The 18,439-nt window shown below is 44.9% G+C and overlaps 1 protein-coding gene across 3 annotated transcripts in view; it reads right to left on the bottom strand.

The window, feature by feature from the left end:
* RASA1 (RAS p21 protein activator 1) overlaps nucleotides 1-18,439 on the bottom strand; it is a 1,760,251-nt gene that overhangs the window by 64,632 nt on the left and 1,677,180 nt on the right. For 2 of the 3 annotated variants that reach the window (XM_069627585.1, XM_069627584.1), the window contains one exon: nucleotides 9,895-9,972. The exons of the other annotated variant lie outside the window; for it this stretch is intronic. In XM_069627585.1, coding sequence (XP_069483686.1) covers nucleotides 9,895-9,972 — 78 coding nt within the window. The remainder of the gene's footprint in view (nucleotides 1-9,894; nucleotides 9,973-18,439) is intronic. 3 annotated transcript variants of the gene reach the window in all.

The following is an 18,439-nucleotide window of genomic DNA, read 5'->3' as shown; positions in this document are numbered from 1 at the left end:
TCGACGTCTGCCTGAACCACAATCGCATAGCTTCTCTGTACAGAGTCAAGGATTCCACACTGACTCATTTGTTGGGGTAGTGGATGGTGACTGCGTTGCCCATGAAAAGGAACAGTCTTGCCTCATACAGAAGGAAGAAAGTCGACCAGGGCCAGCCTGATCGCCTGCAACTGTAGCAAATGTATGTGTTCCCGGGACTCCGATGGAGACCACAGTTTACTCACCATCAATTTGTGTAAGTGAGTGCCCCAGCCTTTTAGGGACTTGTCCGTCATTAAGACTCAGTTGGGGACAGGGTTGTGGAAACAATGCACTCTTCAGGAAATTTTCTCTGTTGGACCACTATTCGACCTCTCTGGGTACCCTCGCAGAGACCCGACGATGATCCGAAATGCATTTCTGAAACAGACCACTGGCAACTGAGACCCCCACTGGCGTGACTGCATGCATAGCTGAGCCTCAGGTACTACAAGTATGCAGGAGGCCATAAGAACTTGCAAGCGCAGAAAAGCTGAGGCAGGAACCTTTACCTGTGGATGGAAGACACGCACCATCTTTGATGTTCGCCATACTGTCCTCGGGTGGAAAGGCATGGTCCAGGTGAGTATCCAAGACGAAACGATGAAGCAATGGGACTGGGATGGCAAAACCTGACACTTTCAGAGAGAAGCCCCAAGCTATGCAACAAGCTGCACATATGATACAGGTGTGCGGACGTCTGGTACGGGGAGCGGGCTCAGAAGAGCCAGTCTTTCAGATCAGGAAATGCATGGATGCCATCCCTTTTAAGGCAAGTTGCAACCACTGCCAACAGCTAGCTGAGGACCATGACTGCTGAAGGAAGGCAGAATGGCAGGACTTTGAATTGGTAGTGGAAGCTTCCCACCTTGAATCATAGGTACTTCCTGGGTTTCCCGTGGATTGGCACATGGAAGTATGCATCCTGGAGATGAAGGAGTCATACTAATCCAGGTCCAAAGCTTGAAAGATCTGAGCTAGGATGACCATCTTGAACTTGTCATTGTGTAGGTACAAGTTCAAAAGCCTGAGATCCAAGATCAGATGGAGGCCCCTCATCATTTGGCATCAGACAATAGGAATAGATTGCATAACAGTACTTGCCTCATTCCACGCAGGGTACTGGGTCCGCGGCCCCTTTTGCCTGAAGCAGGAGGATCTCCTCCAATTGGAGAGGATCCAGAGGTGAGCACCGATCATTCGTTGTATGGTCTGGACAGCGATGAGGAAAAAGAAGACTGTATCGTTGGTGAAACATCTGCAAGGCCCAGTCATCGGATGTGATACGTACCAATTCCTTTCCGAATTGGGGTACCTTGCCTCCCACAGGTGTGGGATTGTTAAGTCTAATTCAAAGATGTTTTGCATTTTTGGCAGCAGAGGGCACAGTGGAGGCAGAAACGCCTCCTCTACGGGCACCTCTACACCGGTCCATGTTGGGGAGGCATTGCAACTGCTTCCCCGAGGAAGCTAGACATCTTCTGTAAGTATAAGAGGTGAAAGGGAGAAAACCGCTGTTCCTGCCCGCAGGTTAGCAGTTGTTGCTGTTGGACCTTCCAGTGGCAGCGAGTGCTCAGTAGTCTTTGAAGCCGGGAATTTCTGCAGAGTTTCATCGGGCTTCGTACCGAACCGGTTTGTTGCTGTCAAATTTAACATCCAGGAGCTCTTCCTGGACATCCAGGGCAAAACCAGACGTTCTCAAGCAGGAGCACTGCTCCCTACTTTTTACATCCGATAGTTCCCTCCCTGCAAGGTTTCCATTCTTTGGCACGATATCGGTGGACTTCCACTCGCGTTGGCGCCTACACCACCTATGTTAAGTGGTTTATTTCATGTTTCCACCTTGTCGCTTGCTTTTTCATAGAGTTTGTTTTTTCCATTCTCTCATCTTCTGGCTCCCTGTTCAGATGCTCATGGCCTTTCAGATTCCCTCATACTACTCATCTCACCCTTTCCCCTTGCCTCTCTTTCAGCTGAATCTGCCATTTCCTCCCTCTGTTCCTCTCTATCCACATCTCTGGATTCTCTATACCCTGCTACTTGGTTCCGTCCTACCCAGAACCCTCCCAACTTTAGCTGACTCCCCAACTTTGCTCCCAGCGGTGTGGTCTCCTTCGTGCTGAACGTCGTCGGTGCAGATCTGGTGTGGACCCAGACTCTGCTATCCTTTTTCTCTCTCTAGGCTCTGCCTGCTCTTCTTTCTGCCAAAAAGTCTTACTTTTCTGACCTTCTCCATTCCTACTCTTCACATCCTCTGCGTCTCTTCCAAACACTATCTCACATTCTATCCCCACCTTCTCCTGCACGCTACAGTATTTCGTCCTCTTCTTGCCCTTCCCCTTCATTGCCTTCACATTTGGCCTCTCTGTCCCCTTCATACCTCTTTCTGACTCTGATACAGTCGTCCTACCTCGGCCCCTCTAGACCCTCTTCCATCTATCGTATTCTCAAAGTCTATCCTCCCTGCTTCCCTTTCTTACTGCTCTGTTTAGTACCTCTTCTCACGACACTGTTCCCCTCTCCTTTCACTGTTTCACTATCCTTCCCATTCTTGAAAAATAATAGTTGAACACTTCTCTCTTCTCTCTAGCTACTGCCCAATTTCCCTCCTTTCTTTATCTTTTGAAGCTTCTTGGGTGTGCTTTGTACTCATCTCATCTTCTATCTCCTATAACTCACTACTTTCCTATTTTCAACCTGGCTTTCGCCCTCATCGCTCCCAGCCTGCTTTTCTCTCTGTATCTAATTCTCTTCTTTCCGAGTGCTATGCCAAACAATCTTCTCTTCTAATTCTCGTTGATTTGTCAGGAGTCTTTAACACTGTTGATAATTATCTTCCATCTTCTCTGTCCTCCTTGGGCTTTTCAGGTTCTGTACTAGCCTGGTTCGCATCCTACCTGGCTGATTGCAACTGCTCGGTTTCCTGGGCAGGTAATGTTTCTTCTTCTTTTCCCCTCTCTCACTGTGTCCCTCAAGGCTCTGTACTTGGACCCATCCTTTTCTCGCTTTACACATTAAACCACTTGCTGTCATCATCTCTTCTTTTGGTCTTTCCCACTACGTCTACGCTGATGACACTCAACTCCTATCTTTCTCTGCCCAGACCCATGCTATTGTGTTCCCCGACTCCTCTATCCCCACCCCAACCCATGGTTTCCATTTCTTTTCCTCCATGTTTCTTACCTATCTCGTCTACTGCTTGTAATCTTGGCATTTACTTTGACTCTTCTCTTTCCTTTTCTTCTATCGCCTCTCTCTCTTGTTTCTGTAGAGTCCACCTCTTTAATATTTGCAAAGAGCGTCCTTATCTCAACTTTAATGCTACCAAACTTCTAATTTCTTCTTTCATTTTCTCTTGACTCTTCGATTTTTCCTCCCTGATTGTTGGTCTCCACTTTTCCCCGCTCTACTCTATCTACAATTCATCATTTTGTCTATTGTTTTCTCTGTCTGAGATTATATCTCCCCTGCCCTTTCATCTCTGTGTGGCTCCCTTTTCACACCAGACTAAAATAACATTTTCTATGTCTGGTTTTCAAATCTATATATAATATTTCTCCTCCTCATCTGTGCTGCTTTTCTACTCCCCGTCCCGCTCTCTGCGCTCACATCCCTCTTTCATCTTAGTGTCCCTCGCCCTCCTGTGCCTAATCCCACTTCTACTCCTTTACTTTTAGCCTCTCTCCATCGGAATGCGCTCCCACTGGCTCTTGTCTTCTAACCCTCTGTCTCGAATCCGCCTTAAAGAACATTTTCTTTCCTCATGACATTGTTTTTTCCCCCATACTGACTTTTGATGTACTGTTTTATTGCACAGCGGACTGCAAGTGGAGTGGAAAGTGGTCTTGCTGGTCTTTCCTCTGTTGCTGTGCTGCTGGGAGGAGTTTCTTTCTCCCAGAGTTCACACTGGCTACTTAACCATCTGTCCAGAGCGCGGCACAGACTGCAAGTGGAGTGGAAAGTGTTCTTGCTCTTCTTTGATTTGTCAAATCGCTCAACCGCTATCACCTAATTGCAAAAAACAAAAGGGTAATTGTGGAGGCGAGCTAAACTATGTCCAAACTAAGGAGTGGAAAATTAATGATAACGGAAAAGGGGCTGGCCGTGCTTAGAGCCCTAGATGAAGACCGGTAACTGACAGAGGTCTGGCTTGAAAACAATTGAAATGAAGGACAAACTGCTCATTGAACAATGCTCCGTAATCATACTAACTGTGGGGATCTATGAAACACAGGGCAGGGATGATGCTGTTAAAGAAATAAATCAAGGTGTCCCTGAACTTTCTTGTACACCTTCCCTGTATTCGGACGTGATGGTAAACAGCTAACCCCTCCACCCCCTCAGCTATACCCTCCGGAGGCGGGTGTTTGATGGCAGAAAAGGAGATACAAATTCTGTTGGTAATGAGGGAAATTCTATCATGGAGGAGCATGGTAAAGAAACCATGGTAAATTGACCAAATTGCACAGATGGAATCAAAGCATTAAAACTCTAGATCTCCGAAGCAAACACGTTCGCGGAAAAAACGGAACTGAGGCTATGGGCGTCGTGCGTCCTTCTTATAACATCCTGTGATGTCAGCTCGACGGAGGCCCTCGAGGACAGCGTATCGACATCGACGCAGATGTTCTTGTGACTATGTATCTGCATATATCCAATCAGAGATCCAGGTCTGTCAGGAATTAAAGTTAGCAAGAGACACTGTGCACAATGAAATTATACTGTAACAATGTCCATACATTGGGTTTTAAAAACATTTCATTGAATCTTGTACGTAAAACTGTCTGCCCTGCTCCTTGCTGTATCTTCAGTGCATAATATTGTTGCACTAACAAAGACTTCAATGCAGATCTACGTGGTGGGTAGCTATATGCAATTATTGTCATGTAGATGTTCATACATTGAAAGGTTTGCCAAATATTATACACAAAAAAAAGAAATTGTGTTTTTTTAATGTCTATGTGGGGTACATCAGAGCCAAGGCTTGATCTTGTGACCCAGAGCCTCACTAATGGGAAACTATGTATATTGAAAGATTTTAGTTGGAACAGCGGTCTGACTGATGGTCCTTATTATCCCTATCCCAAAGTAAAGGGTTACTTTTAACATTGCCCTTCCTTTTTTCTTTTGTTTTCTCTAATTCCCAACAGAGTTGAGAGCTACGCAATTGCGGCCAATATAATTTACTGAAAACCGGAATGCCAATCAGAGAGGGTTTATACAGGGTTCCCTATAAGTAAGTGTTTGGGAGCATTTAATTGATTGAAAGCTTCTGTTTTTTCATTTAGTACACTTTAATTTCCCACAAGTGGGAGACCAGAACACAGTCAAGGTAGGCAGACATGATAATTGATCATGCTGTTCCCTAACAAGTCACAAACAATGGCTCACTGTAGATTTATCTAAGTGCACCCTAATCTATACAATAAGCTGGATCTTCATAGATATGGGATTTTCACTGCATGATTGAGCATGCTTTATGATGTCTTGGCTCTGGTCTCACCCACTTGGGTACTATAAATATGGCAAACTATTTTTTATTGGTTTACATGGTGGAGTCCCACTCTTAACGTTAGTTGCACCTTGAAAGGTGGACTAAAAACAGTTATTTTATCAATGAACAATGAATTATGTGTACCCTTACCGCGTGTTAAATATCTTTTTTTCTCCCTGCTATGGATTGTTGGTGACTTTGGTGACTGTTGACGTCAACTCATGAATGATAAAAATCGATTTAATTATTGGTCAACCTTACATCATTACCTGCACCTATATGCCCCGATTTTTGTTTCTGGTGCATTCAAACAATTTTGACTTTTCATATTTATTTGTTATGTACATTAATGTCTGATATTTGACATGTATATATTAGCCTGGAAGAAGAGCTTGTAGTTGAAACATGTGTCGGCTGTTTTCACTTTCATTACAATATTCCACGTGTATGCGCAGTGTGGTTGTGAATCCATTGTACTTAAATTCCTTGTTGGTTACCCTGGGCATAGGGTCCAAATCATCAAAATCGCCCACTGCATGTTCATTAGAGAAATAACCAATGGTCAACCTTTAGTTAGAGGGTTAATATTTACATAACTCAAGTTATAGCATTGACAAGCGCTTTGTGGTAAATAAATCTAGCCTCTATGCTGCCATTGAACCTCTTCTCCTCCTAATTTGTGGGGATGGAACTCACCTTGTGAGTGTTTTGGATGCTTATGACAACTTGGCTTGTACCACTCACCCCTTTGTCACCAATCCCCCTAAGAAAGTTCGCCAAGAAGCTTTAAAGTCTAAAAGCTGGTTTGATGCAGATTGCAAGACTCCAAAGGCCAGCCTATTGAACTATCTGAACTTGGCGAACCCCGTACACAAGCATCATCTGCGATCCTGGAGGTCAAACTATAAAGCAATAATGCAGAGTAATAAGTCTGCATATAATTAGGACCTTTGGGATGATTTGAACCTAGCGTGAAGATCGGGTGACACTGGTTTTTGCAGGCTAATTAATGGGAAGGGCCCAAACCCATCGAAACCATTAAGGTGTCAGATTACTTATGATTCCTGGCACAAACATTTTAGGGCCTTGTATTGTAGCGACACACCTGTAATAAGGAAGGGTGAGTCCATATAAGCCCTTCCTATTAGGGTTGAAGATGCTGTGCCAATAACACCTGAGGAAGAGGAAAGGGCCATTATGCATACCTCAAACACCATTCATGGCCTGTATGCCAGTAACACAGCGTCAATGAGATGGCGGGGGAAAAAGAGGGGGACTAAGTGAGCCATTGCCAGTTGAAAAGGGCATACAGCAGGGTTGCGTGCTGGCCCCCTTGCACTTCAACATGTCTCAGGAGAATAGTTTGGGGGCAACGTGCTCGCCTTGGAAGCAAGACACACGGAGCAACACAGGTTCGATCCCCGGGTCTGCGCTTAGAAACCTCTGGGTATTAAGCACATTATAAATAACCAATCATATCAGATCATATATTAATGAGATTATAAGGGAACTTGTGAACCGTTGTCTTGATCCTCCAAGGTTTGGTGAGGGTAGGCTACCTGTGCTGTTCTTCACGGATGCTGCAGTTATCCTGTCGCCCTCACCTATGGGTCTCAAGCGTAATTTTGATATCTTCAACAAGCAATGCAAAAGCTTAAAATTGCTGATCAATACCGAAAAATCGAAGGCAATGGATTCAGGCACAAGACTGCAAGGAGGACTACCCTGAGAATTGAAAGTGAGGGCCAGATTTTGGAACAAGTTGCAACGTATGATCATTCAGGTATTCGGTTCGCCGAAAAAACACATTGAAAGAGCCATCAACACAAGGCAACAGCAACAATTGATCAATACTGTGGGGAAATCTAGAGGTTCTTTACTGCCCATGGCAGGAGAGCTGTGTCTCCTGCACTGGAACTCCATAGATCCCAGGCCCTGCGGTCTGGGACAATCAAAAGGTACCCTCACTCAGTGTTGCAGAGAATGACTTCCTACGAGCACTATTGATGCAGCCAAAGGGGGCTCCAATAGCCACCATTCAATGGGAGTGCTACCTGCACCCAATTGCTGGTGCTCCATCTACGAGGCAGCTTCTCTATTGGGTAAGGATATGGTCTAATGAGCACTTAGCTCCTTATCGTTTGGCGCTAACCAATTTCCTGTCCTTAAATGGGGCCCACTCACTTCCGTGGTTTAGGTTTGTACATGTAGAGCTCACAAGACTTTTTATACTGTGTGGGGAGAGCCCACACAGTATAACCCTGAGCTCAAAGATTAATGTTAGGATAGCTTCCTGCAAAGTGCTAATCGATCGAATGAAGCAGGATTGCACGGCATCGAGTACTGGACACCTTTACATGACCTGTAAACTATTGAATGTATTTGAGGAATACCTCGATAATGTAAGGGCTGGGTACGCATGCTCATTAGATATACAGCTGCGTATCAATACGTTGAAAGTAGCATCCTTCACTGCAAAATGGAATTCAACCAATAATCCTGTTTGTGTAGCTTGGGTGCCACAGATTAATCTGTCATGCATTTTATTTTCTTTTGTGCTAGATATAATGACCGCAGATTACGATACCGGTTACTACTATTCACACTAAGGAACGTGAGGTCAGTGCAAGTCGCCCTTGAGCTCTGCACTAATGCCAAGGACCGGCTGCTGTATTTTTTGTTTCAAATGGTTTGCACCGGGCTTGGCTAATAAGATCAACATTAAGTGAGTCTCTATACTCCTGCTCTTGCTGCTGCCTAATTAATCCTGTTAAGTTTTTTTAAATCTGTTGAAACTTTATGTTGTTGCGACCTGCCACCTTGTATAACCTGTTCTTAAAAAGTGACTGATGTATTTTAAAGAAGTGATGATTAGTTTTAATCTGGTGCTATTCAAAGCATTTTCAGATGTGTTATGTGTTTTTTATATGAATAGTTTTTTGTATTTTTATGCTTTTATGGCTGTAACTGTCGAATAAAGTTGTGTGTTTCATTTCATTAGTATGAACATAAAGGTGAGCCTGTTGTGTCTCCAAATCAAGAGAGCTGTCCAGGCCACTGGCCTCGTGTAGACCCTCAGCCAAGGTGACTAAATCCGCCTGATCAGCAACGTTATATTTACCTCCAATACCTGCATAAGCAGGGTCAAGGACACACAACATCAGGTCGTCATCGAAATTAGTCGTCATTGCGTTGAAGATATCGGTCCTCGAATTTGGAATATACAACCGTTTTGGAAATGGTTGCCAACACGGATGGTCCCTTTCAAAAAGGCGCCTCAAGCCTGAGGCGCACTAGTGATCACTGGTGCCGAGGAAGTACTGACTTTACTCTGTGCTGAGCCTGAAGGCTTTGACGACGACGACGCCAGCTTGGGGCCGGGGACATTGGGCGCCAATGGAGCCACCAAGGCCTGCTGCTTAGACGGATCACCCGTACCCACAGCCGCCTTTTTGGAACATGTCAAGCATTTGCTCTTTAAAGGCCTCCCGCTCAGCCCTGGATGGAGACCCCGCCAGTGACTTATGGGGCTCATCCGACGAGTCGGACTCATGCCTACACCAATGTCACCACTTCTTATGGGAGAAAGAGGAGTGACACTGCAAGTGCGACCTCTTTTTGGTTTTATTTCTATGCCTGTCCTTTACAGGAGTAGGTCCTTACATCTCGGGTTCCGATGACTGGGTGGTCGACCGTGCCGAAGACGTCAATGGGGGCCGGCCTACTGCAAGTTTCGCAACCCTCTCCCGCAGTGATTTAGGATTCATTTTTCTACAGGAACCACAGTCCTCTGTGCCAGATGCAGACATTAGGTGGGTCCGCAATGGAAATCTAGGAACTGCAGTACCTGCAGCGTTTGAAGCCCAACACTTTGGGAGCAGACATACATTTGAAATCGCGAACAGTGACGAATTTCTCAGTGGGAAAATTTCTTGTGAGAGTTGTTCCTCGAGCAGCGTACAGAAAAAGGAACTGGGGTACAGGGGCGTAGTGACATAGTATATGTATGACGACCATGCATCGAGACAAGACGGATCAACAGCTCAGTCGAGGTGCACTACACCCCCTGTCGAAAAGTTTCCAAGCAGCTGATGCTGGAATAGATAGCTATCTAAAGAGGAATCTGCAGGAGAAAAGCAATACATTGAAATCAAAGATGAGGAATACGTGGAAGGAAGGGGTCCACTAGAAACAGAATTTCTGAAGTGTGAAAAATACTAGTTAACATATTAAAAATATTTGAGACCAAGAAGTCACCCTTGCTTCACAATTTTCTTTCTAGGTTTATATTTTGTTCTATTTCGCAACACAATTACATTTTTAGGTATTTTATTTCCATTTATGGAGTATGGATTATTCTAAAATTGATGCAAATAACTTACCCCAAGTTCATCTAAAAACATGATCATTCGATGTCTATTATTCTTAATGAATGGGTTAACTCCTTCCATGTAAGGCTCCTAAAAAATGCAGATAAAGAACTCATCAGAACAATGAAATCTTATTGTAGTACAACATTTCCTGAACTGGGATTAGTATGGCTTTGCAATCAATATCTATTGATGTTATAGCAACGTATTAGTGTGATGACTATTAGCAGATTATCTGGCCGATTCCCACAACACTTAATCTGGCTATCTAGTAGGGCTGGGCGATATATCGAGTTTCGGAGATGTAATGATATATTTTCAAAAGCGATATAGGATTAGACAATATCATTAATTAATATATATATATTTTACAGGGCCTGCGGTAGTGGCCCTGTAGTTATGGTCAAGTTGCTCCACCCATAGGAAGAGCACTTTTTGGGTGGCTTGGCCCAGAAAGCGTGCTTTTGTAAATTTGGTGTAAATCAGTCTGGAATTTATTTTTAAAACGCCCCAAAAGTAGGTAAAACAAAATGAGTGCTATCTGGGTTCAGACCGCAGACTCACTTCCCTGCTCAGTCAGCGGACGGGCATTTGGATTGGCCTAGAGGCAGGTGTGATGTCCGCGGACATCAGACATGCTCATTGATTGGATGGTGAAAAGCAAGAAGTGCGTCAGATTTTTGGAAATGACCGCCATGTTGGATTCGCGGACAGCCGCCGTTTTCTGCGAACATCGCAGTAAAAACATACAAAACATTGCACTTGTCAAACAATCTCTGGGGAGGTGAAGGGTGATGAGAATGGGATGCGATGGGATATGGCTGTAAGAAACCAATAAACAGGTGTTTTTCATGCTCAAAGTCCGTGAACAGTCCAGATGGTCACATACAGTCCTATGATGTTCACGAACACTTCAGATGTTCGGGAATATCGATGCCTTTTTCTGCATTACAGGGTTGGTGAAAAGCAGTTTTTGTATGGCTTATAACTTTGGCACCACTCAATGAAGCTGCATGATATTTGTAATTTTATTCTAGACCAGATTCTAAATTGTTTTGGAAACTGTGGAGCTGTTTTGTATAGAGGGATCAAAATTAGAAGGCGGGGGGGGGGGTCCCAAAATATATTTAAGGCTTTATAAATGTGGTGACACTTGACGAATAGACACAAAAGTTTGTAGAACAATTTTAAGTCTAGATATACATGTTTTTGCAAAGTTTGGTGGGATTTGGTCAAGAGGGGGCTAAATTAGAGGGGGGTTTCAGCATTTTTAGATGTCTTACAACGTTGTTGCCGTTTGACGAATGCGGACAAAGGTTTTCTGAAAGATTATACACCCAACCTTGAATGTTTGTGTAAAGTCTGAATGGATTTTGTCAAGTGGGGGCTATGTTATATGACTATTTTATGTACATACATTTTTACACTTTTGAAAAAATTAAACAAGGGCGGATTTCCAGCAAACTCGTGTAAGGAGTATTGGCAAGTGTGGTTTTGCAAATGTGCCTGTGTTTTATTTTTTGACAAGTGTAATAACGTAGGTAAAAAACATTGTGAAATACCTGTGGCCATGGGCAGTGGCCAGATTGTCCGGGTCATGACCTTATGCCATGACTCGGACAAAGGTCATGACCCGGATAATCTGGCTACTGGCCATTACCACGAGGGACGATAAATGGGGTTAAAGTAGCCATGTTCACCTGGGACCAGCTATGTGGTAAAGTTATTCAAAAGTGGGATAGGTTTGAAAGGGCGTTTGTGGTTAAATGGTCATAGGGTTCTCTCTTCGCCTTCTACAGGCTGCCATGGAAAGGGAAGAGGGGCTCTGTCCAGAGTCCCGCCTTCCCTTTCCATGGTGGCCATCTTGGAAAAAGATTTTCCTTCCTACAGCGCAACGCCGTAAGCATCTCGGTGTAGGAAGAAAAATCCTTTTTTTATTTAGCACCCTGTGTTCCCGCTTTGGGAACCCGGGATGCTAATGGACTTCATCCCCCATTGCAGTGGATGGAACAGGGGACAATGGTCCAGAGCCCTCGTTATCCACCCTTGCTTCACTTGGCCCGGTAACTTGGGCTGCCAGGCTGTTATCACCCGTTCATGCCCCTGGAACGGTGGATGAACACAATGTTATTCCCATTAGCATAACACAAAATGCCAATGGAAATGTTGGGAAATCTTATTAGTTTACGTACTTTACTGAGAACATTTCTCACTGTAGTGACTAACGTACTCCTAGTCCATAATCCGCTTTCCTCGAAACAGGATGGGCGTCCCTCGCCAGGGACCGGAGACAGAACTCTTTTTACCAGAAAAAACCTTCTCCTGTACATTTAGAGGTGCGCAGGGGCTCGGCCCTGGGAGCATGCGCTCCCCTAACTCTGCCCACCGGCGCTACACCTCAGTCCCCATTGATGCGTCGACAATATTAACATTGCCTAATGACACCAGTATTATTAGGGGGGAGGATGGTGGCACGTATGGTGTTAGTCACTACAGTGACTAACTATTAATTACTCTTACGTCCCTTTTTCCTTTCCTCCATACGGTATTGGAGATTACAACTGAATGTTACAACTGAATGTAGCCCCAGGGTGGAGATGAGACCCTCCTTAAGAAAACAGGTTTCTTAGAACCGCCAGTCCAAACACTGCGTCTGACCCAGAGGCGGCGTCCAAACAGTAGTGCTTACAGAAAGCCAAAGGGGTAGTCCAGGAAGCCGCCCTGCCAATTTGTATTTGTATTTATTTTATTTATGAAGCGCACCTGGTCCTGGGCATCTGGGCGCATGTTTAGCAGAACAAAGTGTTACATAGCATTTACAGTATTTACATAGGTTACATTATTTACATGATTAGCAGAGCAAGTGTTACACAACATATACAGTATATACAGATGTTACACGGTCTAGTCAGGCAATACAAGTAATGAGTAAGGCAATACAGTGCGAGTCAGAATAAAAGCCAGAGAGAGAGCCGGACGGATCTAGGTACAGTGGGGGAAATAGATTCCTGTCAGGAAGCTAAACTTGTGGGTGTCCAGTGAGGTCAAGTTCATGGAGCCAATGTTTAGCATTACTCTTAAATGAATGGAAGGAAGATTCTGATCTAAGGGAGGGAGGAAGCGTGTTCCATAGCTTGGCTGCCAAGAAAGGGAAACTGGAGCCACCGAGCTTTGGAGCTCGAATCTCGGGATAGCCATGGTATGAACTTGGCCAGCTCTAAGTGGCCTTGTGGCAGTATGTGAGGAAAGTCTGCTGGTGAGGGAGGATGGAGCAAGGTTTGCTCTTATTTTGTGGGCTCGAGCAAATGTTTTCAAGGAGATTCTGTGCTCGACAGACAGCCATAACAAGTTGCGTCTGGTGTCTGATATGTGTGATTTTTTAGAGATGTTAAGTGCAGCCCTGATAGCATTGTTCTGGGTTACTTGCAGCTTATTCATGTTTTTTGGCAGATCCCTAAGTAGAGGGCATTGCAAAGGTCAATTTTAGACATAACTAGGGTTCTGGCAAGCGTGATACAGTTAGCTGTCGTGAGGAACGGCCTGCATGCAGTGATTAGTTTACAGGTGTATGCTGAGGCTGCTACCACAGCATTAGTTTGTCTAGAGAAGGATAGTGTGGCGTCAAGGTAGATACCAAGAGTTTTCGTATTATTAGAGACATTAATAGTGTTGCCATCGATAGTGAAGGATTGGAAGGCAGGGTCTAGCTTGTTGAGTCTGGCATGAGATCCAAGGATTAACAACTCTGGTTTTTCGTTGTTTAAACAAAGACCATGTTGTGCTATCCAGGCTTGGATTACTGAATAGATTTCATCGAGAGCTATATTTTGTATTCATGGTCTCCCGTGATGGGAACAAGTATCTGGGTGTCGTCAGCGTAATTGGTATACGTGACACCCAGTTAATCAAGTATGTCGAAGAGAGGCTTCGTAAAGACATTGTATAGCGTAGGGGAGACACATGAGCCTTGTGGCACCCAACAGAGTACTGGAGAAGGTTCAGCAGAGGCTGTTGGAGAGAAGACCCTCATAGTTCTGTTAGCAAGGAAGGATCTAATCCATAATGTGGATGAGTCAGAAGTGTGCAGCTGTTTTCAAGTGGTGGCAGAGAGTTTGGTGACTGACCTAATCAAAAGCTGCTGATGGGTAAAGTAGAAGTAAGAGAGATAGTTTACCCTCATCTTTTATGTCTTGGATTTGTGTTATAAGGTCGATCACAGCAGTTTCCGTACCGTGTCTGGGTCTGAAACCCGATTGCCTGAGTCCTAGAAGCTTGTTAGTTTCAAGATAAGCCTGTATTTGCAGGTAGGCAGCTCAGTCTAGTATTTTTAATAAGAAGGGCACCGTTGTGATGGGCCTGTAGTTAGATGGGTTCTCAGGGTCAAGTGTGGGTTTTTTGATTAGGGGGATGACCCAAGCGTCTTTTAGGTTGTCAGGTACCGTTCCAGTTTTGAAAGAAGCATTAATGAGGTTGATGATGAAGGGAGCGAGATTGTGTGCAGCTGCTTTAATAACAGGTGCAGGGCATAAATCACCTTGACAGTTGGAAGGTTTAAGCTTCCTGATGATATTTTCCACTTCCCATGTTGACAAGGGAGAAAAGCTAAATGGTTTGCACGAGAGCACGGGTGTAGAGATGTTGTACGCTGCTGGTTTGGATTCCGGATCTAGAAGTAGGTTGCATTTTTTGGCGTTAATTTTTGTTTGCAGCATCCATATTTTATCGAGGAGAGCCTTCTGGATGTTAGTACACCATAGCGCATTTGTAATACAATTGTCTGTAGCGGCAATTGGAGATTCCAGTTCTTTAAGTATCTTGAACAGTTCTTTATTATTAGATTCAGCTTGTGTGATACGTTTATTATAAGTATCTTTTTTGGCGAGGATAATGGCTTCTTTGTAGTTGGACAAGGCTGTGGTCAATGAACATTTATTGGCTACAGACGGGCAGTTTTTCCAGTGTGCCTCAGCATTTCGTTTAGCTTTGCGCAACTTGTGTAGGTGCGGTGTAAACCAGTAGTTGAGGTGGGGTCGGGGTTTAGGTTTGCACAACTTTAAAGGAGCAATAGTATTTAGTGCTTTCAGGATTGTGTGGTTGTAAATATCCGCCAGAGTTGTGGGGTCTGAGGACGAGGGTATGTTGTTGAGAAGGGGAAGAATAAATGGGAGGAGTTTGTCAGTGGTGATGTCTTTCTTGTTCCAAGTGTGGGTTTCAGGGGTAATGATTGGACTAGTGCAGTTAGTTGTGGCTTTGATGGAGAAGGTAATTTTGTGGTGATCTGACCAAAAGCAGGGTGAAACAGATATTAGATTGATGTTGCCGTTTAGATCAACAAGCCAATCGAGGTTTCTACCTTTGATGTGTGTGGGCTCATGAATATGGTGAGTGTAATCAAGATCAGATAATGTACTGGCTAAGTCAGAGGCATTGGAATCCAAAGAGACTTTGAAGCCAAGATTGAAATCTCCAAGTATAATGCTTTGCGAGTTAGGTTTAGCATTACCGGAGATAAGTGACACAATGTCCTTAGCGAAAGTAGAAGTGGGTCCCGGTGGTCGATAGATAAGATGCACTGTTGCTGTGTGATTGGGTGATAGAGGCAATTTAATCGATAATGTTTCAGCGGACGGGATTTGATGGTTGGGAATAGCTCTAATATCGATAGTATTTTTAAATATGAAAGCGATGCTTCCTCCTTTTGCTTGGTTAGTGTTTCTATCACATTTGATGATGGAGTAGTTGTCTGGAAAGGCCAATGCCAAGGATGGGCCTGATGCTGCATGTAGCCATGTTTCCGTGACAGCAAGGAGGTCGAGTTTTTCGGTGGTTATGAAGTCTGCTATGTCCAAAGCATGGGCTGGGAGGGATCTGGCATTGATGAAGGCTGCCTTGATAATGGTGTTTTTAGAGGTAGAATTCTGCGTGGAGGGGCGAGTTAGGTGTGTTGGTGACAGAGTTAGTGCCTACGTTGTAGGAGGTATTTGTAGGACTGCGGTTGGGTAGTGAGTGTTTACTGTTCTTGAGTGGGTGTAGAAGGTGGGTTTTGGAACGTAGTCTAGATCCTATTCTTAGGTTTCTGATGGTAGTAGTGGGATGATTTTGATGCGGTTTAGCATGGGCAGGGTTACTCTTAGTGATCGCATATGAGGCTACTCTGATGTTAGTCAATAGGTCAGAGCACCATATTGTAGGAGTGACTCTGGATCTCAGTCTAAGATTTCTACTGGAGGTAGAGCAGGGTTGATTGGGTGTTGGTTTGGTGGTGAAATGTTGAAGCCAAAGGGCAGGGTCATTCAGGTAAGGGTTGACAATAACCATGGTGTCAGTACTGAGCCAGGGTGTATCCGTCCTAGCTGTTTCTCAGGTAGTGAGAAGGGTGTGAAACCCGATGTGTAGGGTGCAGGTGATCGGGATCGTGTTCTAATGGTTGGGCCCGAGCCAGGTACTGATGTGCAGTATTTGGTACAGAGTGATCAAGAGCCTAAGCATAGTGGTATGTGGTGAGTGAGCAAAGTGGAATTTCACGCTCCTTAAGAGCAGGATTGGATGAGAATGAAGGAGGGGTAATTGTAAAGAGGTGAACGTGAGTACAGCTACAGTTGTTGGCATGTAGGTTCTAGCAAGAATCGGAGGGATAGTAAGGGACACTGGTTCCTTATTCAATACAACCTCAGTACTCTGGTAGTGGTAGAGATTGAAAAAGTACGGGTTGAGTAAGGCCGGTTAGAGCTAAAGTCAAATGCGTGAGGTGAGGTAGTCCCTAGAAACTGTAAAAGCACAATCAGATCTGGGCAAATGTAATAAAGAAGCAGGCTAGTTAGTGTCACAGCACTAAGTCACAGTACTAAGATTGGCAGCGAGGACGGTATATACTAGCAGTAGTTGAGAAGGCGCATATACATAGCCAATTAAAAGAAATCATGGTGCACGGATGGAGAGCAGAGGAGACGGTGTAACTATGCAACTGTCTGAAGTTTAGAAAACCGTAACACAAGTCAAGTAGAAAGGCAGTATTTTAGCATGTACAAGTTCAACGTAGTGCAAGTCAGTGGCCCCGCTAAGTATGAGGTTTAGACAAGCATGCACTAAAGAGGAAGATTGGTACATAGGACAAATTAATACAGTGGGTCACAGTGCATTGAGAGAGCGCGATATGGGGCATAAATGCAACCAATGCATATTCTTTACTGTATTGTAGCAAATATGGGTGAGGAAGGAGCTAAGGGTATGGTCACAATGTTTAAGCTGCCTCACAGTACAATGACATTAATTTATATGCAAAGAATGAGATACATACACGTATATGCAGAGGAATACATGCGGGTATTGATAACTAATGAAGTGAGCCTTGCAAAAAATGCAGTGATTAGACAATAGTGCAGCAAAGTTTATGTCAGTATAACGCTATGCAGAGCGTGACAACATTGGGGGTGTAGATAAGCAGTGTCTGAAACGATCAGAAATGTGTGTGCAGGCGACCAACTATGGAGCCATGGGCACAGTAGGGTGGTGGATTTACAGAGATCATAGGAAGGGCAAAGTATGCCGAATAAGTTCCGGGAAGGGGAGAGTGGCAAATAGTAGATACGGTAATGGTATTAAGTTGCTTCTATGCAGTTTACCAGGATGTTTGCAGACAGCTTGCAATGTGGGGGGCACCAGAACTGAGAACGAGGTACTTCGAACGGTGGGACAGCTCTCACCTACCGGTTCAGGGTTGGTCAGATAAGGATCTCATTATCCAATCAGGCTACAGGGATCTGAAAGGCTGTTTCTCCCGAGCTAGGACGCGGCTCACAAACAAAGGGCGGCCATCTTGGCGTGGTGGAATGCCGCGAGTAGAGCAATGGTGGCAGTGCCTACACGGATGTAGGAATGAGGTAATGGGCGCAGTCCCAGTAAATAGGTAGGGACCAAATCAATAGCGACATCACAGATGCAATTTAGGTGCGCTCCTCGTACTGAACGCGATTGCGTAGAAATAGCGTAGGTATAGCCCAGTGGCTTACCTAGTGCTCAGCATGTACTCGGCATGATCCGCGGGGCTCCAGCTGATGACACTGCTCCAGCAGCGTAGAAGGAGCTCCTGCTCCTCGAGTACTGGAAGGCTGAGTCCAGTACTCCGATGACCTGCCATAGCACATGCTGTTGGAACACGATGGCCGTGGCCTTGGCTCCGACTGCATGAGCATGCAGCTTATCCGGCACATCCAGACAGTGCAAGACCCTCTGAGGCTCGTCCTTGGGGTCGAAGAAGAAAGTGGGCAAGACGATTTCCTCGTTGAGATGGAATGAGGACGTCACCTTGGGAAGGTAAGCAGGGTGCGTTCGCAGGATGACCTTGTCCTTGTGAAAGGTGGTGCAGGGCTTTGAAGCCACCAGAGCCTGGATCTCGCTGACTCAGAGCTGAGGTGAGGCCCCACGAGCAGAGCAGTCTTTATGGTGACCAGCCTGATGTCCGCGGATTCCATTGGCTCAAAGGGTTGGGGCGCCAAGGCGCCCAACACAACATTAAGGTCCAACACCAGGTGTGGTTTCTTTATAGGCAGGGAAAGCC

This window comes from Ambystoma mexicanum, chromosome 6p, assembly GCF_040938575.1.
Source record: "Ambystoma mexicanum isolate Mex_15411 chromosome 6p, UKY_AmexF1_1, whole genome shotgun sequence".
NCBI classification, from domain to species: Eukaryota; Metazoa; Chordata; class Amphibia; order Caudata; family Ambystomatidae; genus Ambystoma; species Ambystoma mexicanum.
This window is presented reverse-complemented; position numbering and strand designations above follow the sequence as displayed.